Here is a 23,658-nt window from a genome sequence, read left to right on the forward strand (position 1 = left end):
CCCTCCCTTCCTTTCTTTCTTCCTCTCATTTAATCAATACACAGAAAAGTAATAAAACTAGCTTATGTTTACTGAGCATAGATTCTTTGACAGGAGCTCTTGTAAGCACTGTAAATGTATTAAATAATTGAATCATCACAATAATATCAGGTGGACAGTATTAAGTCAGCTCTTCCCTATGCCTACTATCCTGGGCTCAGAGACAGGTAATAGGGTTTCTGTGGGAAATACATTTATTTAATATCAGCTCCAGTACTCTTGCCTGGAAAATCCCATGGACGGAGGAGCCTGGTAGGCTGTAGTCCATGGGGTCGCTAAGAGTCGGACATGACTGAGCAACTTCACTTTCACTTTTCACTTTCATGCATGGGAGAAGGAAATGGCAACCCACTCCAGTGTTCTTGCCTGGAGAATCCTAGAGACAGGGGAGCCTAGTGGGCTGCCGTCCATGGGGTCGCACAGAGTCGGACATGACTGAAGTGACTTAGCAGCAGCAGCAGCAGCAGCAATATCAGCTTAATTGACAACAGTAAGTTTCCCCTTTAAACATTTACCTTACGCAGAAAATCTGGGGGAGAAACTCAACATGAGTTTATTATACCTAAACATCATTTTATGGTTTTGAAGTACTCAATTTTTCTAAGAGACACAGAATACAACAAACAAGAGTATAAGACATATGACATGGTATTTGACATAAAGGGCTAAAACATTATGTAGAAGAAAAAAGTCAGTAAACAATACGGAGGAAACACAACTCTTCATGCCCGATGACTTCCCCAACCCCATCCCACAGTAAGAGTGGCAGTAAAATGCTATATTGTTACATACAAAATAGACATGTGGAAGCTCCAAGAATGCTGCCTACAGGGTAATTAGGTCTAGCTTCACAGTGCATGCACTGAACTATGTCCTTCAAAAGCCACCACCTCTCAAAGATGCACAACTATCAGTTTACTTTGCTTTCTATTCATCTCTTAGACTGTGCTTACTTTTGTTCATCTCTTAGAATGTGCTTACTTTGCTTTTGTTCATCTCTTAGAACCACAGATATGTATAGGAGATAACTAAGGATATTTAGCCAATAATCATACACACACACACACACACACACACACACACAGATCTTTGTAAATAGATGTATCTCTCTATGTGTATGTCTGTGTTGTGCATATGCATGCCAGTTGACATCACACCCCATTACTCCTAAATATTTCCTAACAGGGATGTTCTCTTGCTTATCATCTCACAATTTAAAATTCTGAGAACTGAACATTGTGCAATGCTGCTATCTACTACCTGTGTGCTCCATCACTCGGCTGTGTCTGACTCTTTGTGATACCATATGACACCACGGACTGTAGCCATCTAGGCTTCTCTGTCCATGGGATTTTACCAGGCAAAAATACTGGAGTGGGTTGCCAGTTCCTACTCCAGAGGATCTTCCCAACTCAGGGATCAAACCCGTGTCTCCTACATTGGCAGGTGTATTCTTCACCACAGAACCACCTATCCTTTCTCCATTGTATGCTCTTTGCTCCTTATCAAAAATTAACTGTCCATATACATGTAGGTTTATTTCTGAGGTCTCAGTTCTGTTTAATTGATCTGTGCCTATTTTGAGCCAGAACCACACTGACTTTATTATTAGAGCTTTGTAATATAGTTTGATGTCAGCCAGTGTAATATGTCTAGCTTTGTTTTTCTTTCTCAATATTGTTTGAACTCTCTGCAGTGTTTAGCAGCACCATTCAAATTTTAGAATTATTTGTTCTAGTTCTGTGAAATATATCATTTGGTATTTTGATAGGGATGGTAATGCATCTGTAGATTGCTTTGGGTAGTACAGACATTTTTACAAAATTAATTATTTCAATCCGTAAGTAAAGAACATAGTTTCATATATTTGTGTCTCCTTAATTTCCTTCATTAGTGTCTTACAGTTTTCAGTGTACAGGTCTTTCACCTCCTTGGTTAAATTTAAAATATTGAGTATTTTATTCTTATGATGAAATTGTAAATGGGATGGTTTTATTAATTTTTCTTTCTGATATTTCTTTATTAGTGTATAGAAACACCACAGATATATGTATGTTGATTTCATATCTTGAAAATTTACCAAATTAATTAATTAGTTCTAGCAGTTTTTGGTGGACTTATTAGGGTTTTCTACATACAGCATTATGTGATCAGCAAATGGTGACAGTTTTACTTCTCCCTTTCTTATTTGAACAATTTTTCTTTTTCTTGCCTAAATCTGAGGCTATGCTAAGTCACTTTAGTCATGTTCGACTCTGTGCAACCCCATAGACGGCAGCCCACCAGGCTCCCCCGTCTCTGGGATTCTCCAGGCAAGAACACTGGAGTGGGTTGCCATTTCCTTCTCCAATGCATGAAAGTGAAAAGTGAAAGTGAAGTCGCTCAGTCGTGTCCGACTCTTAGTGACCCCATGGACTGCAGCCCACCAGGCTCCTCCATCCATGGGATTTTCCAGGCAAGAGTACTGGAGTGGGGTGCCATTGCCTTCTCCTAAATCTGAGGCTAGAATTTCCAAAACTGTGTTGAATAAAAGTGGCAAGAGAGGCATATTTAGCTTGCTCCTCACTGTTGAGTGTGATGCTACTAAACGTTTATCATGTATGACCTTTATTATATTGAGGTATGCTTTCTCTCAACCCACTTTGTTTAGAATTTTTATCATAAATATATTTTGAGCTTTGTCAAATGGGTTTTATGCACCTATTGAAATGATCATATAAATTTTATCCTTCATTTTGTTAATATTATGTGTCATGTTGGATAATTTAGATGTTGGACCAGACAGATATTGGACCATCTTTGCATTTCTGGAATAAATCCCTCTCGATCATGGTGTATCATCCTTTTAGTGTATTGTTGGATTAATTTTGCTAATGTTTTGTTGATGATTTTTGCATCCATATTCATTACGGATGTTGGCCTGTAATTTTCTCTTTTTTTGTGGTGTCATTGTCTGGTTTTGGTGTCAGGGTAATGCTGGCTTTGTAAATTGTCTTTTGAACGTTTCCTGTCCCTAAAAATTTTTAGAAGAGTTCAAAATGGATAGGTGCTAAATCTTCTTTGAAGGTTTTACACAATTCATTAGTATTGGTGACTTTGGTGAAACATATTGGTCCTGGGTTTTTTTATATAGTTTCAACTTCCTTACTAATAATCAGTCTATTTAGATTTTCTATTTCCTTCTGATTTAGTCTTGAAAGATTGCATGTTTCTAGTAATTTATCCATTTCTTTTGTGTTGTTCAATTTGTTGGCATATAACTGTGGTAGCCTCATGATCCTTTGTGGATCTTCTAACTTCTCTTTCATTTCTGACTTTATTTATATGAGTTCTTTCTCTCTTTCCTGGTTAGTCTATCTAATATTTGTTGATTTTGCTTATTATTTCAAAGAACTAATTCTTAGTTTCATTGATATTTTCTATTGTTTTTTGTCTCTAATACATTTCTCTGATATTATTTTCTTCCTTCTACTAATTTTGGGTTTTATTTGCTATTTTTTCTGATTCCTTTTGTAAAGTTAGATTGTTTATTGGGGATACTTCTTGCTTCCTGATGTAGGCCTATATTGCTGTGGACTTCCTTCTTAGAAGCATTTTTGCTGCACCCCATGGATTTTGATATATTCTATTTATGTTTTTATTTATCTCTAGGAGACATGCCATAATCTCCTCTGATATCTTTGATGACCCATTGATTGTTCAATAGCATGTTGTTTATGGTCTACGTTTTTGTGTTTTTTTTTTCATTTTTTCTTATGATTGATTTCTAGTTTCCTACCATTATGATTGGAGAAGATGCTTAATATGATTCCATTCTACTTTAACATAGAAACTTTATGACCTAACATGTAATCTATTCTTGAGACTGTTTATGTGCTCTTGAAAAAAATGTCAATTCTGATGCTTTTGAACGGAATGTTCAATATATATATCTACTAAGTCTTGCTGTGGCACAGCCCAACTGCCATAGCACACTGGTGGGCAGAGATAGCTCTGGCCTGGCTTCAAGGTTCAGCTGAGGCACAGGAGTAGGTGTGGCTCTCAGTAGGGTATGCCCGCTGTGGTGACAGATTGGAGAGAGGATTAAAACATGACAAGTACCAGTGACAGCATTAGGAAAGTAGCCTGAGACCACCCCCACACAAAAACATCTCCCGCCAGTGTCTTAGTCTCTGGGGAGCATCTCAACTGGTTCCTGCCTCCCTGGCAGATGCTTCAGATGCTTTAAGATTAGTAAGTGGGTCCCCTCTCCTGTGGACCATATGCTTTTCAATCTGGTATTTCTGCACCGGTTTTCATATCAAGTGTGTTGTGTGGGAGCCCTTTATGAGCAGGTTGCTATTTCCTACAGTTCCATAGTTTTCTTGAACATATTCCCTGTTGAGCCAACCGTACGGTTCTTTTACCCTTTGTTATTCATCCAGTTTTCAGGTCCCTTTCTTAGGGAACTATTCCAAATATAGTTGTATTAATAGATGTGCTTGATCCATGGGAAAAGGTAAATGTGGGATTCTCCTACACTTCCATCTTTACTCTTTCAAATTTCAATTTTGTAATCTTGACAGAAATACCACAATAAACCCGTTCATCATTAACAAAGTGAAACTCGACTGTACCAGTAAACATTTATAAACTTAGAAACACAATTTGTATTCTTCTACTATTTTTTTCGATATTCAAAATGCTGAAATACTTTAGAAAGAAAGCAGCATTACATTTTTGAAACAGAAAATAATGAGAAGAAATTGTCAAAACAATTACAAAGAATATAATGAGAGAGTTATAAATAAGCAATAATAAAAATTTAATAGAATTAGAAACGAGTATATTTTCAAGTAGAAAAGATCTGAGATGAATTCATTAATAAAGCAGCTTTTCAATGAATCTTGAAGGATGGCTAGGATTTCAATCAAAAATACAGGGAAAGTTACTCCACATAAAGAAGGCAGCATAGGAGCAATGGTTTTAAGACAGAAATGGGAGACTGTGTTCAATGGAAGGTGATGCAATTATCCTAGTGTACAGCACATACTTATACTAATGGTAATGACAGAAATGGCCTGAACATCTATGTTGCTGCTGCTGCTGCTGCTAAGTCGCTTCAGTCGTGTCCGACTCTGTGTGACCCCATAAGATGGCAGCCCAGCAGGCTCCTCCGTCCCTGGGATTCTCCAGGCAAGAACACTGGAGTGGGTTGCCATTTCCTTCTCCAATGCATGAAAGTGAAAAGTGAAAGTGAAGTTGCTCAGTCGTGTCCGACTGTTAGCGACCCCATGAACTGCAGCCCACCAGGCTCCTCCGTCCATGGGATTTTCCAGACAAGAGTACTGGAGTGGTGTGCCATTGCCTTCTCTGGAAAATCTGTGTTGGTGCCATGATTTTGAGGAGCTGGAAGGCCATGTAAAATGGATGGACTTCATCTGAAGGCCATGAGACCTCACTGACCAACAAATTAGAGCTTTTACAGCAATACACAGCTCAGATGAGAGGAAAGAAAACATGCTTCTGTATGATTTATTTCAATGCACTGTGGCATTGTTATTTTTCCTATTTTGTTTCTCCAACAACTCTACTGTTACACTGCTGTTCATAATTTAATGATTCCTATTTTACATCATCAAAGTTAAATATTTGAAATCCTTGGTTTGGTAATATGAAAACAAATCAAAATGTTAAAGTTGTTCATGAAAGTATTAGCAGCTCTCCCAGTACTATTACATCTACAATTCAACAATGAAGAAAGTATTATAAATATGAAATAAATATGAACATCATATTTTCATATAAATATAAAATATGATAAAGGTTAGAGAGAGCTGACTCAACTGTTGATAACAAGCCAGAATGCTTAAAAGATATAAGAAGAAAGAGAAAGAGAGGAAGGTGACCCAGTGGATGAGCTGGGATCACAGGAACTGGTACACACTCTTTTAAGGGAAGGATTCATAAGCAGCAAAATACATAATAATAATACTCAGAAATGTTAGTTGATTTTATATAGATTTGAGATCAGATAATTCATATTACATATAAACTATGCTGTATGAAACCTATACATGTGAAAAGATTACAAGGAGAAAACAAGGTAAAGATCCAAAAATAAACAAACTCAGACGGTAAAGTGTCTGTCTACAATGTGGGAGACCCGGGTTCGATCCCTGGTTTGGGAAGATCCCCTGGAGAAGGAAATGGCAATCCACTCCAGGATTATTGCTTGGAAAATCCCATGGACAGAGGAGCCTGGTAGGCTACAGTCCATGGGGTCGCAAAGAGTCGGACACGACTGAGTGACTTCACTCACTAAGAAGACAGAAAAGGGAAAACATATGGTCAAATTGGTTATACCACATACAGAAAGGTGGAAAACATACACAGGTTTGTATTATTCCCAGTTGGTGAATTAAAGAGACAGGTAATTGTCTCTTTAATTATATTGTCTCTTCAATTTAACAAATGAAGAAATATTAATGATATTTCTTCATTTGTTAAATAGAAATAAAACACTCATATTGAACATGAATTACTGTATATTTTTTCATAATTTTAACAAGAAAAGTTTTCCAGAGTCTTGATTAACTATAAAATATCTTTCTCATTCATTAAGTTTTATAAAATTTCCTCTGATTTGTCTTTCTTTTGTGAATATATTAGAACATGTAATTATTTCCAAGACTTTTCTGGCTTTTTATTATTCTCTTTATCATATAATGTCCCTGAATAATAAGTTTCCTTTCTTCCTGTATAATTCTCTGTGGCATAGAAGGGAAATAGAAAAAGGACACTAAAATTGAATTCCACATCTTTCATACTAATTACCCATTTAAAAAAAAAACAGACTTTATGTATTCAACACAAATGGCAACAGATAACAAAAATAATTTAGCACAACATTCAAGTGGTTTACTAAAACAAATTATTATTGCATAGACCATAGCAATGAATACCAATTTTTTCAAGTGACTCAACCAACACATAAAGTTATTTTAGGCATGGTTAGCCAATTGCTTATCGATCTGTATTTTGATTGCATGCTTACAGTTTCAGACAAATTTATCTTTGAATTTTTTTTTCACACAATATTATTATATTTACTATTTTTTAGGTACATCTAAGCTATTATAGAATGTGACATGGAACAACAGACTGGTTTCAAATAGGAAAAGGAGTACGTCAAGGCTGTATATTGTCACCCTGCTTATTTAACTTCTATGCAGAATACATCATGAGAAATGCTGGGCTGGAAGAAGCACAAGCTGGAATCAAGATTGCTGGGAGAAATATCAGTAACCTCAGATATGCAGATGACACCACCCTTATGGCAGAAAGTGAAGAGGAACTAAAAAGGCTCTTGATGAAAGTGAGAGGAGAGTGAAAAAGTTGGCTTAAAGCTCAACATTCAGACAACGAAGATCATGGCATCTGGCCCCATCACTTCATGGGAAATAGATGGGGAAACAGTGGGAACAGTGGCTGACTTTATTTCTTTTGGGCTCCAAAATCACTGCAGATGGTTATTGCAGCCATGAAATTAAAAGACACTTACTCCTTGGAAGGAAAGTTATGACCAACCTAGACAGCATATTAAAAAGCAGAGACATTACTTTGTTAACAAAGGTCCATCTAGTCAAGGCTATGGTTTTTCCAGTAGTCATGTATGGATGTGAGAGTTGGACCATAAAGAAAGCTGAGCGCCAAAGAATTGATGCTTTTGAACTGTGGTGTTGAGAAGACTCTTGAGAGTCCCTTGGACTGCAAGGAGAGCCAACCAGTCCATCCTGGAGATCAGTCCTAGGTGTTCATTGGAAGGACTGATGTTGAAGCTGAAACTCCAATACTTTGGCCACCTGATGCAAAGAGCTGACTCATTTGAAAAGACCCTGATGCTGGGAAAGATTGAGGGCAGGAGGAGAAGGGGACGACAGAGGATGAGATGGTTGGATGGCATCACCAACTCAATGGACATGAGTTTGAGTGAACTCCGGGAGTTGGTGATGGACAGGGAGGCCTGGCATTCTGCGGTTCATGGGGTTGCAAAGAGTCGGACACAACTGAGCAACTGAACTCAACTGAAGCTATTATAAGAAATCAGTGTAAAAACTGAATATGGGAAGATGAGAGCTAACAATGTCTTCAAAAATAGTCTTATGTTGTCCATAGCTATAAGAATTTTTTCCTATCAAATATCAATGGGAATACAATGTGAAAATATAGTTGACATAGCCACTCAACGGTACTCATCATAAAACAAAACAATCAAAACAACAATAAGATATGCCCAGATATTTTTACACAATAGTGATATCATAATTAAGTGGCCAATACAATTTGAATTCTTCAAGGAAGTAAAAATAATGGATGTGGAAAACCACTCAAAATTTTGCCACAAATTTTTAGTGTTCCTCTGTATCAGAGGAGACAATGAGCATAAACTTACTTGCATCTTATGTTCTTATGTGTATTTTACTGTAATAAATGTTTTATCATTTCCAATTGCAACATTTTTCCTTTTCAACTAAAAATACAAAAGGTACTTGGGGAATACTAAACAAAAATTAAAAGTAACAGATTATTAGATATTAGAGGACTGCCAGTTTGAAAATCATAGCGTAGGGTCAACATTTTCCCTTTTTTATTACTGCAAATCATCCCAAAACATAGAGAATGAGAAACAATTATGCAAATGTCCTATTCTCTGAAAAGAGCAAACAGTGACCTCTTAGACCTCCAGGTCAATAAAATGGTTCCAAAATCAGATTTCAAAAAGAGCTAACAAGCATAGCTTTCTCTAAGTCTAGAGGTCATGCCTTTCTATATTGTAGGCACGATGCAACAGTTTCAGGTGGAAGTGCTTTGGTTCCAAAAAGCAGAAAAGGTGAGGCTAAATGAAGAACTCATACAGAAAAGACAAATCTGTGGAAAGCAGTCTCTGCCTTGTGAAAACAAAGTAAAGTCTTTCATTGTGGGGGTGGGGAAGAACAAACAACAAAACCCACATTCTCTGTCTCCCTTGGCTAGACCAAGGAAAAACTCACTGTATTCAGTGACACAAAAGAAAAACTGGTCCAGTACAGGATCCATATGAAGGTAACGAGGAGAGAAAGAGCAAACCAACTGCACATAAAGAATCACATACTAAAATCTCACTGCCATAAAAGTAGAAAATTGTGACCAAGCATTTTTCCATGAATTTTTAAAATGTAATAAATTATGATCACCCTATTATACAATGGAGAAATCAAGCTGTTCAGAAGAAGAACAAGAAATTCATTGCAAACTTCCTGTGTTCAACCAAAGGTTAAAATGAAAGAAGTAAAGCAATATAAAAATGAAGACAAAATTTGAAATAATATAGGGGAAGAGAGAGTACAGAAAATATAAGAATGTAGCAAGGACTGAAATGATGAATACAAGCTAAGTATTAATAAACTGATATTAATAAAGAATCAAAAAGAATTAGAAACTGTATATTAAGATAAAATAAATCAAACACACATATAAAAGGAATTTCTGAAAAAGAAAATCATATTAATAAGATAGAGCAAACATTTAAAGACAGAAGCCAAGACATTATGCCTGAAATAAGAATAATATTGAATCTATGTCTTGCGGAAAAAAGCCCCCCTCCCAAAAATAAGAAAAAGGAAAACTAAAACAAAAACTAACATATAACCTAGCATATTGTTCTACAAAGTATGATCTCCTGCAAGCTGCCCTAAGGAATATGTTTATAAACCATTTTTTGAACCACTGATAAACATTGTCTGAAATAAAGCTAAAATTAAGAATCTTCATGAATTTTGAGGAAAGTATAATATACTGTTAAATAAAGTTGGATTTCCTTTTTCTTTTCTTTAGTTCCACTGTCAAATATTCATTGGTTCAAAAAAAACTTTCCAAGTTTTAATTAAAAAAATAAACAAACAAAAACAAACAAATAAGATTTGGCAACGCTACCTCCAAATATGATACTCTCAATTACAGAGATGTATTCTTCAGGCTCCTGCTCAGTTGAGATCTCCCATCTGCTTCTAGAGATATTCAATAATTTGTAGAGTTGATCTGAACTCTTCATCCCACACAGCAGAGTGACCACACTTTCTGGTGAATGAAGTATGTTTTTTAGAAATTGACCTTTCTTTGGAGATAGGTTTTCAAGCAGGCTATTTGATAATATCAAAAGTTTACACTTGTAGGAGCTTAAATTCAGCAATTCCAAATCCCGAAGACAGCAATTCTCCAAGCAATATAAAAGGGTTGCTTCCGTTTTCACAACATGTGAGAAAACTTCGCTCAAGTACAGAGCCCATTCCTCAGCATCTCCTTCATATATCATGATGATGTCTTTTGCATTTTCTGGAAAAGAGAAAATAATGTATTACTTTTCTTATATCGACAGGCTAAAAGCAGATGATATTATCAGTTCTTGAAGAATTAAACGTACTTCTTATGGAATATGTTAATTTGCTTATGTGTGTGCACGCAAAGTCGCTTCAGTCGCATCCAACTCTTTGCGACCCTATGGACCACAGCCCACCAGGCTTCTCTGTCCATGGGATTCTCCAGGCAAGAACACTAGAGTGAGTTGCCATGCCCTCCTCCAGGGGCTCTTCCCAACCCTGGGTTTCAACCTGCATCTCTTAATTTCCTGCATTGTCAGGCAGGTTCTTTACCACTAGTGCCACCTGGGAAGCCCTTAATTTGTTTATACTAGAGAGCAATAATATGATTTGTAGCATCCCCAAAGTAACCCTATGGGATTAAAATAATTCTTCAGATGCAACACAGAGTTCATGCTTTGTGCAAGTGTGCACTGTCCTCACTGCACAAGTGTGAACCTAGGAAGCTCAACTGAAGTAAATGAGAGGCCTTGAGATAGAATGAAAAGACTGTTCTGGGGGATTGGGGACGCTGGGCTACCAAGCATGGCTCTACCAGTAACCATGTAATTTTAACTAGATTTACCTACTTAATTCCTTTCAGTCATTGTTTCTTCATCAACTAAATGAAGGTTTTTTGTTTTTTTTATTTTTAATAAGCCCTACCTCATGAATCAGATTATTCTGAAAAGAAATAAGAGAAAATATGTTGCAGGACTTGAAAATACTTCTTCCAGGTAAAGATGGGTACATCAAGGCAGAGTATAGAATTTGCACGCCCAGAAAACTAATAAAATAAAAAAATTAAAGAAAAAAATTCAATAATAAAAAACAAAGGGAATATTATGTCAGAAACTAAAAAGTTAATGTTGATGAAATAAATAGGAGGTTCTAGTGAGGCAATGCTAGTCCTATCTATCTCCTGCCCTAAAACCAGAACTGATGGAAAAACTTATAAACCACCAAACTGTCAGGGTGGTCATGAATCTCTCCCCTAATTGGAAACTGGTCAGGGACGTCCGCAGAAGCAAGAAAGGCTGAATCCTGAAGAAGTCGGGACTCAAGGTGAGGCAGTGAAGCCAGTCAAAGTGCACAGGAAATCAAGAGCATCCCTGAGCACTGGGAGGGGTTTTGCAGAAAAGGTCTCATTAGAGACTATAATCCACTACCTCCAATGTGACTCTCACATTGGACAGATCTTCCTTCTCCTCTTTTCTCTCATGCCGTAACAACTGACTGGAATATAGATATTCTCTCTCAAACTATAGCTTGCATGGAAAAATAAAAAGTAGCCAGTAGGGAAGAGAGCTTAAGGATAATTTACCCAGACAGTATTAAGCAAATAGAAAGTCTAAACTGAGCTAAGAGAATCATGAGCAAGATAAAAGGATTAGCAATACAAACTCATAGTTATTGAAAGAGATGATGGCAACCATATGAACAATAATAATATGATCATCATAATAATGAAAGCAGCACAACATGAAAAAACTAGGAGAAATGATAAGCAGGGAAGAAAAACACAAGAAAAGTTCTTCAGAGTATTAAAAATTAATTAAATAAAACCTAAGGTCAAAAACAAGTTGATTTGATATTTTTAAAAGAATCATTTGAAAGGGTATAATAAATAGATAAAAAGATCAAAAGCCAAAGCAGTACCATTGCTCAGAAAATAAATCAGAAAAAGCACTGACTAGATTAGATATAGATAATATTTTATCTCTGGCCTCAAAGTAAAGCTTTATATTTTCATAGTAAACACAAAAATAGAGAACAAAATTAAAGAATTGATGAAAAATCTGATATATATGGATAAGAGCCAAAAAAGGAAAACATTGAATGAATATAAAGATACTCCAAAAACCTGAAATAGAAGAGAAAAAAGGACATATTAAAAAATTTAAATATAGTTTTAAAATCTTTAAAATATGGAAGAAAAAGAAACAAGTTTCATGGAAAAATTGTTAGAGAAAACATATCTTGATTAAATTTCTCTTGGTTTAACTATTATTATAAAACCTCTTCATATATCCAGGAAAGAAAAGCAAGTCATCCAGGAGGAGAAAAATATCGGGTTGATATATTTTTTACAGAGCAGTTTCAAGGCCACATTATGATAAATTATAAGACAGCTCTTACAAAAATATTTTATAGTATCTTCATACTATAGAATATTGTACAGCAATAAAAATGAATCACTGCTAACGCAAATGGATGAATCCAAAGACGTAATGTTGAGTGAAAGAAAAAACAGGTATATACTGAATGACAGTGTTTATATGAAGTTAAAAAACAGAAAAAAAAAAAAACCCCACCGTGATATAGATCAAAACATTTGAGGTAGGATTAATGAATGGAAGCGGATAAGAGGGAACATGCTGGGGTTCTGAAAATGTTCTATATCTTGATCTGAGTGGTTGTTACACAAAGTACACTTACATAAAAATCTATTCATCTATATATCTTAGACTGGAAATGTAAGTTATATTACAATAAAAAAGTAAATTAAAATACCAAGAGAAAAAGAAATAGTTTCAGGATGGCAGCTGTTTGAGAGGCATAGGGACTTATAACAGAAGAATGGAGCATTTCAGGAGGGAGATCCAAAGAAAATAAAACAATTGTAAGGTTGTATCATATATTTGAAAATTTGAGGAAAAATGCTAATGGTTTGAAAATTCTGATTGGACATTTTGAAAAAAATTAAAGATAGATATATTACAATCTTTTACATGCAAACTACAAAAAAAGTAAAACAAATAGCAGAAAAACACAGCAAAACAAAACAAAAAAGAAACCAGGGTCATTATGTACTATTTGGATTAATAGTATAAATGTGCATATAATCATTGTTATGAACTGAATATTTATGTCCTCCCCTACAGTCATATATTAAAACGATAGCCCTCAGTGTGATGGAATTAGAAGGTGGACCAATAGGAGGTGATGAGGTCATGAGAATGCAGCCCTCATGAATGAAATTAGAGCACTTATAAAGGAGGCTCCAGGGAGCTTTGTCCCTCGTGCCATGTGAGATCACAGAAAGACATCAGCAATCTGTAACTCAGCAGAGGGACCTCACCAGGATTTGACCTGCTGGTGCCCTGACTTTGGACTTCTAGCTTCCAGAACTATGAGAAATAAATGTTTGTTGTTCAGGCCACCATGTCTATGGTATTGTATTAAAGCAGCCTCAAATGGACTAAACAATCTTAATAATGTAAAATATGTCTAATGGTTTAGCTTTAAGTTGTGATTTAAATACACTGGGGAATAAGGAAAGACTCTCAAAGGCTAATAGATTGAAATCCTTATCTAGCATATTATAGGAAAAAAATAGGTAATAGAATTAGTAAACTAAGAAATAATAGAGGAAACACGAAATAGAGTAACAGTAGAATTTGGAAGACTAACAGTTCTTGAGGTTCCTAGGAGGGTATGAGATCCCAAGGAGGGGATGGGATTCAAAGGATTAGATCTGATATACAGACAGCCTGAAGAACTATGTATGGAGGTTCATGACATTGTACAGGCAGCAGTGAGCAAGACCATCCCCAAGAAAAAGAAATGCAAAAAGGCAAAATGGTAGTCTGAGGAGGCCTTACAAATAGCTGAGAAAAGAAGAGAAGCTAAAGGCAAAGGAGAAAAGGAAAGATATACCCATTTGAATGCAGAGCTCCAAAGAATAGCAAGGAGAGGCAAGAAAGCCTTCCTCAGTGATCAATGCAAAGAAATAGAGGAAAACAATAGAATGGGAAAGACGAGAGAACTCCTCAAGAAAATTAGAGATACCAAGGGAACATTTCATGCAAAGATGGGATCGATAAAGGACAGAAATACTATGGACCTGACAGAAACACAGATATTAAGAAGAGGTGGCAAGAATACACAGAAGAACTGTACAAAAAAGATCTTCACAACCAAGATAATCACGATGGTGTGATCACTCACCTAGAGCCAGACATCCTGGAATGTGAAGTCAAGTGGGCCTTAGGAAGCATCACTACGAACAAAGCTAGTGGAGGTGATGGAATTCCAGTTGAGCTATTTCAAACCCTAAATGATGATGCTGTGAAAGTACTGCACTCAATATGCCAGAAAATCCGAAAAATTCAGCAGTGGCCACAGGACTGGAAAAGGTCAGTTTTCATTCCAATCCCAAAGAAAGGCAATGCCAAGAATGTTCAAATTATTGCACAATTGCACTTATCTCACATGCTAGCAAAGTAATGCTCAAAATTTTCCAAACCAGGCTTCAACAGTACAAGAACCATGAACTTGCAGATACTCAAGCTGGATTTAGAAAAGGCAGAGGAACCAGAGATCAAATTGCCAACATCCATTGGATCATAGAAAAAGCAAGAGAGTTTCCAAAAAACAGGGACTTCTACTTTATTGACTATGCCAAAGCCTCTGACTGTGTGGATCACAATGAACTGTGGAAAATTCTTAAAAAGATGGGAACACCAGACCACCTTACCTGCCTCCTGAGAAATCTCTACGCACGACAAGAAGCAACTGGAAGAACTGGACATGGAACAACAGACTGGTTCCAAATAGGCAAAGGAGTATGTCAAGGATATATGTTGTCACCCTTCCTATTTAACTTATACGCAAAGTACATCATGGGAAATACTGGGCTGGATGAAGCACAAGCTGGAATCAAAATTGCCGGGTGAAAAATCAATAACTTCAGATATGCAGATGACACCACCCTTATGGCAGAAAGCAAAGAGGAACAAAAGAGCCTCTTGATGGAAGTGAATGAGGAAAGAGAAGTTGGCCTAAAACTCAACATTCCAAAAATGAAGATTATGGCATCCGGCCCCATCACTTCATGGCAAATAGATGGGGAAACAGTGGAAACACTGACAGACTTTATTTTTGGGGACTCCAAAATCACTACAGATGCTGACTGTAGCCATGAGCAACCTAGGCAGCATATTAAAAAGCAGAGACATTACTGACAAAGGTTCATCTAATCAAAGCTATGGTTTTTCCAGTAGTTATGTATGGATGTGAGAGTTGGACCATAAAGAAAGCTGAGCACTGAAGAACTGATGCTTTTGAACTGTGGTGCTGGAAAAGACTCTTGAAAGTCCCCTGGACTGCAAGAAGATCCAATCAGTCAATTCTAAAGGAAATCAGTTCTGAATATTCATGGGAAGAACTGATGCTAGAGCTGAAACTTCAATACTTTGGCCACCTGATGCAAAGAATTGACTCACTGGAAAAGACCCTGATGCTGGGAAGATTGAAGGCAGGAGGAGAAGGGGATGACAGAGGAAGAGATGGTTGGATGGCATCACCGACTCAATGGACATGAGTTTGAGCAAGCTCTGGGAGTTGGTAATGGACAGGGAAGCCTGGCATGCTGCAGTCTATGGGGTTGCAAAGAGTCGGACATGACTGACTGACTGAACTGTACTGAATGAGGAGGGGATGAAATTGTTTCTGGCAAAGGGAAGAGCAAAGAATTACTGATTTTTATTAGAGATGTTTTATCATTGCTCAATACTCAGGTATAACTATAATCAAAATTTAAATAAAGAAGAAAATCCAGCCAGCAAATAGAAGAACAAAAGTAGGCAAAATGGAAATGTAAAAACTTTAGAAAAAGAACACATGGTAACTTGAATACATGTACATATAGGTCAAAGACTAAGTATCATAAGGATTAGGATAGCACTGCAAAATGTAAATGTTAAAAATCTTGATGAAATAGAAGTGACCATAGAATGGAAAAACTGAGCATTTGAGGAGAAGAAAGTATAAAGTATTAACATCATCTTTCATAGAATTCAGTCATTTAATACCGAATTTGAATATAAAGTGACTCAATTCTTTCACTATTTTTTGTAACTTCAGTTTTCTTAATAGTAAATGACCTATTATTTTATTTAAAAATAGCGTATAGATTATGTTCTCACTTTTAAATAATACTGCCCATCTAACTCAAACTATAGCATAATTTTATTGGCTGTGAGCAACCAACAGTTGTACATGAGAGGTAAATTTTGAGAGATGTATGACTTCTTTCATGTTACTCTTCCATATCACTAATATTTTTGTAGTAAAATTGTATTACTTTATAAAACAATGCAATGATTCTTAAAAATTAATTTGTTAAGGTATTAAGCACAAAGAACAAAACACCAAAACTGCTGTATTCCATAAACATCTTTCTCCCTCTGGATATAATATGCATTTTCTACACCATTGAAGTTGCAATTAATAACACAATGACTTTGAGAATTTTTGTATCTTCATTGATTTATCTATGTCTTTCCTCATGATATACATAGCATCTCCAAGGAAGATGCTGCCTCTTTCAATTCACAGATTCCTACACGATGCATAGCATAATTTCTTGAATGGATATTCAACAAATGTATATAAATATATTTTAAAATACATTTATATCACAGAATGAGAAAAAACATCTGGCAGAAAACATATGGGAATCATACACAAGTTCTATATGAATCATCAGCATAATTCTGCTTTTCTCCATGTAGTGTTTCACCCAGCCTCAATGCTAAATAAATATTTATTAAACAAACACAAACAGTGTTATAATTCAGCATTTCTATATTTGAGGAACAGTAGGGGAAGAATTTTCCTATCTTACACATAGCCAGTGTAAGTTGCCATTTAGTTCTGGAATAATTAGAGTAAAAATAAAACTAATAACAAGTTATCAAGCGCTTAATATATACTAGGACTCTTGCTGTTTTACATATGTTATTTCACTTAATCTTCTAAATTTACCCTATTAACTTACCCTATTTACTCTAATATTATTCTTATCTTATTTTACAGATGAGAGAACTAAATTCAATTTTGGAATTAGGATTCCAGCACAGGTGGTCTGACTCTACAGTCTGCACTTTTAACCTCTAATAGCAGAGGACACAATAACATTATTCAAAAGGTTAAAATAGATTCTCTGTAGTGCTATGAGCTAGATTAGTCTCTATTAAGCAGATTATGAGTTAGAATCAAATATGGAAAGTATGTGAAATTCACTGGGAGCCTGGTTTCCTATCAAGGAAAAAAGAGGAAATAAACCAACTCTATAGGAGTATGGATGTCTGTGAAGAATGTACATTACTTCCTTCTTGACTAGAACTTAAATCACTGAAATTATAGATAAAGTTATAAGGATGTATTAAAGCACAGAATGAATACTGCCCCATTATATGGTTGGATATCACAGTACCATAGGGAGATAACCATAGAAAATCAATTCTAGAGACAATCATAACCTATCTTTCAAAATTTCCCAAGGAAATTAGACAGGAAGTTTCTCTCAACACTTAGAGCCCATTTTTTTCTTAAGCTAAAATTGTGCCTTCCTTTAAAATTTATATTTGACTTGTACTTAGTAACCTCTGTTTGCCAATTTTCAGAAACTAAGAATAGCATTAAATCCCTCTCTTTCCTATGGATTTCATTATTTCAGGCTTTTTAATTTTATCAAATATTATTTATTGAGATGTTTCATGAACCAGTTATGTTTCTAAGCATTTAACATGCATTACTTCATTTACTATCCATAAAACTGTATGGAGTTGGCCTTGTTATTTTTGTTTTACTGATGATCACATTGATTAACTTGTCATGGCTGGAAGATAGTAAATGGTCTTTGAGTTACCTTCCAATCTTTTTGTATAAAATTGTGTTGACTCAAAATACAAAAGTTAATTAAAAGGCCTTTCACAGCCATGACTTTCTTTTTCCTTATTCTAGAAAAAAGCCTATCCTTGAGTAACAACTGAATTGCAGACTCAACAACAGTTCTCTATGATTTCTCAAGAGGAGCCTACTAGCCTTGAAATGAACTTCGTTTTATGCACTTGAATTATATCAAACCTAAATCATTATTCTGCCCATTTAAAGAGGGTTATTGTTATTAATGTTGGCCAAATTTTATAGGCTGTGAAATGAAATCATAAAGGATGAACCTGAAATATAGAAACACAGAATGTTCATTCCTGTAAAGTGTCATCAAGATAAAGGGAAATTGCTAATTAAGAAGCAATTATGGTCTGCAAATAAATTATTTAAAATGTAAATCTCAGGTCTAGCAACATAAAGTAAATGCCAGCTTATACTACAACAGTAGGAACAAAATAGACTTAAATTTATTATAAAGTGTCCCTTAAGATTCCATAATGATGCCTTTTTAATTTCTCTTACAAAATATTGAACATATCTTCAAGTCTGAAGAAAATTTGTACTAATAACTGATATTAATAATTGCTTTTGCTATGAGATTAAATTAGACTACATATTGCCAAAAGAAAGAGACTGATCATGAATCTAAATATTTCCTATTATATATGCACAGCTTCAAATGGCAGATTTTCCTCTTTTTGAGTAAGATCTCATCTCTTACCCATGTTTGTGTATAATGGAGAAAGACTGAATGATGCATCTTTTCAATATTACAGTTTTCTAACTGGTAACCAAAGTGCAGAAGAAAACAAAAATACACAAAGAAATAACTTAGAGCCATCACACACTTATTAGAAATGACATGAACATTAATCTTGATCTAATCATCAGATCAGATCAGTCGCTCAGTCATATCTGACTCTTTGCGACCCCATGAATCTCAGCACGCCAGGCCTTCCTGTCCATCACCAACTCCTGGAGTTCACTCAGACTCACGTCCATTGAGTCAGTGATGCCATCCAGCCATCTCATCCTCGGTCATCCCCTTCTCCTCCTGCCCCCAATCCCTCCCAGCATCAGAGTCTTTTCCAATGAGTCAACTCTTCGCATGAGGTGGCCAAAGTACTGGAGTTTCAGCTTTAGCATCAGTCCTTCCAAAGAAATCCCAGGGCTGATCTCCTTCAGAATGGACTGGTTGGATCTCCTTGCAGTCCAAGGGACTCTCAAGAGTCTTCTCCAACACCACAGTTCAAAAGCATCAATCCTTCGGCGCTCAGCCTTCTTCACAGTCCAACTCTCACATCCATACATGACCACAGGAAAAACCATAGCCTTGACCAGACGGACCTTTGTTGGCAAAGTAATGTCTCTGCTTTTGAATGATCTAATCATACACAAATGTATATCATTATTCAAATTGTATAGGTAACTGAATTGGTCTTATACTCTAATTTGTACTCTAGCACAACAGGGGAACAAAACTAAGGATTTTCCAAAGGCAATAAGGTAGCAAAATACACCATCACTCATATTTCTCCTCCACAAAAGTTGGTTAATTTCACTTATTAATAGTGGCCCAAAGCTTCCCTAGTGGCTCAGACAGTAAAGCGTCTGTCTGCAATGCAGGAGACCTGGGTTTGATCCCTGGGTTGGGAAGATCCCCTGGAGAAGGAAATGGCAGCCCACTCTAGTATTCTTGCCTGGAAAATCCCATGGACCGCAGAGTCTGGTAGGTTACCGTCCATGGGGTCGCAAAGAGTCAGACACGACTGAGCGACTTCACTTTTACTTTCAAAAGTACCAGGCATCTTCTGTGTATTTCTGTGTAGCATCCCACACCTTCCTGGCCCAGGAGGTTCAGCTTCATGTTCAGTTGTTAACCACACTGACCACTTCCAACCTCTACTGTGCCTCTGAAGACTTCCTCTGCATCTGAGAGAGCTTCTGTGTGCCTACTCAGCAGCTTGGAAGTGCTGGGGAGTTAGACCATGGAGGGCTGGGGGCAACCCTCAGTCAATGAGGGATGTAAGTCAGTTTGTAAATAGGTCAGCTTCCCCATCCTTCAGTGCAACAGTTCTTAGGTTTGTTCTACACAGTAACGAGAAGGTTCCCAGTGGTACTGAATTAGGCTTGCCCATCACATTATTCTGCTTATTAATATACACAGTATTCACTTTTCTCCCTTTCTTGTCTCACATTCCCAATTCTCTTACTAGTGCTTCATGGGCTAATCTTTAAACTACTTGCTCTCATGCCCATTTCTTAGCGTCTTCTTCAGGAGAAATCTCTATAAACATAGTTGTTAATTTAGTTCTTCTTTTCAAATACAGCAAGGTACCAACATATCACTTAAAGATAATACTTTTCAGCATGGGGAGGAACAGCTACCAGCAAAAAATGCAGAACCGTCCCCTTTCTTTTTCCTTTTAAGATGCAAATAAATGCTTTTATGCTTCACAGAACAACCTTGAAAGAGAAATTTTTCTGTAAAGAAAGCATGGTGTTAATTGTTACAGGATTATTTTGCAAAGACCTCCTATCCCCTCATATATAAACTGCAAATCTCATTCAACTCCCATCTCTATCACTCTTTATTGCTAATGCAAATTTATAATAGTTTATTTAAAATTATAAACATAAAAGGTACTAGATCTGTGAGGGGTTTTTTTTTTTTTTTTTTTGATCTGTAAGGTTTTAAAATGTTTCAAACTTACTTAGTAAAAATTGATGGAATTCTATTTCTGCAATGTCCATATCCCTTCCCTCCTTTTATTGCCATTACTCTATAGATTACTGAATTGGACAACATTGACCACGAGACAGCCCATTATTTGATATTCCTTTAAGAAAAGAATACTGTGATCAAATAAAATATGATATACTGCAAATTTTAAGGTGAATTCTGATTGCAGAGAATTTTACTACCTAAAACAAAACACATTATCAAAATCAATTAAATATGGGAGTAGTATCAGCTCATACAATATCTTTGGTGTTTCTCATTTCTCCAACTCACACTTAAAAATGAGTCCTTCCCTATAGATTTCATCACCCAGGCTCCCAAGCCCACTCCAATGGAAAGCACCATCAGAACACCAGAAGGGGAAAGAAAGGAACAGTAGGGTTATTTATTGGTCCTGTCACTCACTCTCCCATTCTAATTTTGGCAGAGCTGTTTTTTCGTCTATGATTCTTCTGTGGTTTCAATTTTCATGCATCTCTGGCAACCATCTTTTCTCCACTTCCCTCACTGGCTGAGTAAAAGATTTGTTCTTAGTCTTCAAATGGTTCACTAACCCTCTTTGGGTTCTTCCCTGCACATCATAATAAATTTTTTCAGTTGAATTATTTGACAGTGGCATCTGTTTCTTGCTGGGATCCTAATAAATACAGATATCAGGGGTGGTCCAAGAAATAGACTCTATAAAATGGATTTTAGAATTGGGTTGATCTCAATAATTGTGGAGAACACAAGCAACATCTCATCAAGGGAAAATAGTACTCTGGCAATGTAGGGCGCATGGGAGCACCATAATGCCATAGTAGTATAATGGGATAGATTGTCAGTGGAGGAGAAAGTTTTGGGAGATCAAGTGTCTATGGTGGCAACAGGGGTTACAGAGATGGAGCAGGTTGGTATTATGACTTCTCTGTTCTAGAGAGCAAGCATTCACACAAAGACAGAGCTACAATTCCAGTAGTAGGCAAATCCTCCAAGAATCATAAACTAATATAAAAGCACTATTTATAAAGTTGTGGAATCCTAAGACTTGAGATCTAGAAAGACTAGGGCAGAGATGAGGCTAAAAATTTTAGTTCCCAAATATCCCTGTATCTTTTTTAACCAAGGGAATCTGTGCTCCTTGTAAGAACAAGTAAATAAAAATTAAATTGAATCAAATTAAAAGTTTTCAAGAGCTTTTGAGGCAACTGCCCCATCAGTGATGTCAACTTTTCTCAGTATCCATGCCTGCATCCCTCACTGACTGCCTCTAATACCAATAACTAAAGTTAGATCCCATAAGTGAAAGGAATATTCTAGAGAAACTATTTCAAACATAGCAATTATTATAGGACCTTACCAATATAAATCAGCATGAGCCTGGAAAGTATTATGGAATGGATTTTAAAAGTTACTAGAAAAAAAAAAAAGTTATTAGACCAAGGAGGGAAAAATAGAGGATTAAATCCAACCGAATTCATCAAAATAGTTACACTCATATAGGAGGCAGAATGTGATGTGTTATCTCAAGTACCTAAGTGGCATTTGCAGCCAATTATGATGTATAATCAAAGCTTGGACTCCATGGTGGCTTCCAATAAATGTGACTACAATGCTAGAATTTGCCTACTATGATGGAGAGAAGAGGTCAGCATGAAAGGTTTTTTTTTTTTTTTGTAAAGGGCTAGATAATACTCTAGGCTGTGTGGACCACACACAATATATTCATTATTTTTCTTTGTTCCTTTTTTTTTCTTTTCTTCCTCTTTTACCTTTTTCTTCCTCTTTCTTTCTTCCTCCCTCCCTCCCTTCCTTCTTTTACTCCTCCTGCTTTACTTTTTTCTTTCTTATAGCCCTTTAAAATGTAAAAACTATTCTTAGCTTACAGGCTGTACACAGACAGTCCATCAGCTGGATTCCGCTTGTTGGCTATAGTGTGCTGACCCTTGCTCTAGAATATTCTGACATCTCCTCCAGTGAGCATTAAAACATTCACTCATGAAAAGCTCTGTGATGTCTGTCCTCTGTAGCCCAGAGACAATGATGACAACGGGACTGCTGACCTGAAATTTTTGATGTCAGTGGGGGAATAATGAAGTCTGGACTGGTAGAGAATAAACGGCAACACTTCATCATTACTGGCAATTTAAGTAATCAAAGTGTTTTCCACTGCAGGATCTGTTATGGTAACTAATTGATCTGAAGGTCCTTAGGAATGAAATATATGCACAGCCTATGAAGCTTCAGTTTCACCTTTTTAAACAAAACCACTCTAGGTTTGGTGCAGAAACTGACCTAAGCTGCAATAGTGGAGATTCACAGCCTCCTATCTGGTTTACAGTCTCAGACCCTTTGGACTTAGGGAAGCCCAGATTTCTTTGAGAAAGATTCTTCTATGCTTTCAACACAAGACATCTTTTCCAAAGTATTCCCCCAGAGACTTGCAGCCATATGTACCATCATTTTTTTTCCTGTGAAGTTTTTTTTCTTTATATATATATATAAATTTATTTATTTTAATTGGAGGTTAATTACTTTACAATATTTTTATGGAGCCCAAATGCCACAATAGCACACTGGTAAAAGGGAACTTAAGGAAGTTAGATGTAATAATAAATAACATCTTGCTTGGGGATATATCTAATCACAGTTTCAGTGGACTTACAGAGCTATCCTGTGGGATTTTTATTTTAAGCCAGGGATGTATGTGGGCAATACATATATGCAGCAAATGGCCAAAGGATATTATTGTAGGAAGTGAAAAATATAAGTCTCTGGAACTGTTCAACCCCATCCCCATCACCACTACCCATATAGTAAGTAAGATAAAACAAATTACTA

The 23,658-nt window shown here is 36.2% G+C and overlaps 1 protein-coding gene across 5 annotated transcripts in view; it reads right to left on the minus strand.

Moving 5' to 3' along the window:
• BANK1 (B cell scaffold protein with ankyrin repeats 1) overlaps positions 1–23,658 on the minus strand; it is a 321,139-nt gene that overhangs the window by 269,617 nt on the left and 27,864 nt on the right. For all 5 annotated transcript variants that reach the window (XM_059887725.1, XM_024993521.2, XM_010805953.3 and 2 more), the window contains exon 2: positions 9,994–10,392. In XM_059887725.1, the coding sequence (XP_059743708.1) occupies positions 9,994–10,392 (399 nt within the window). The remainder of the gene's footprint in view (positions 1–9,993; positions 10,393–23,658) is intronic.

The sequence above is a fragment of the Bos taurus genome, chromosome 6 (assembly GCF_002263795.3).
Source record: "Bos taurus isolate L1 Dominette 01449 registration number 42190680 breed Hereford chromosome 6, ARS-UCD2.0, whole genome shotgun sequence".
Taxonomy (NCBI): Eukaryota; Metazoa; Chordata; class Mammalia; order Artiodactyla; family Bovidae; genus Bos; species Bos taurus.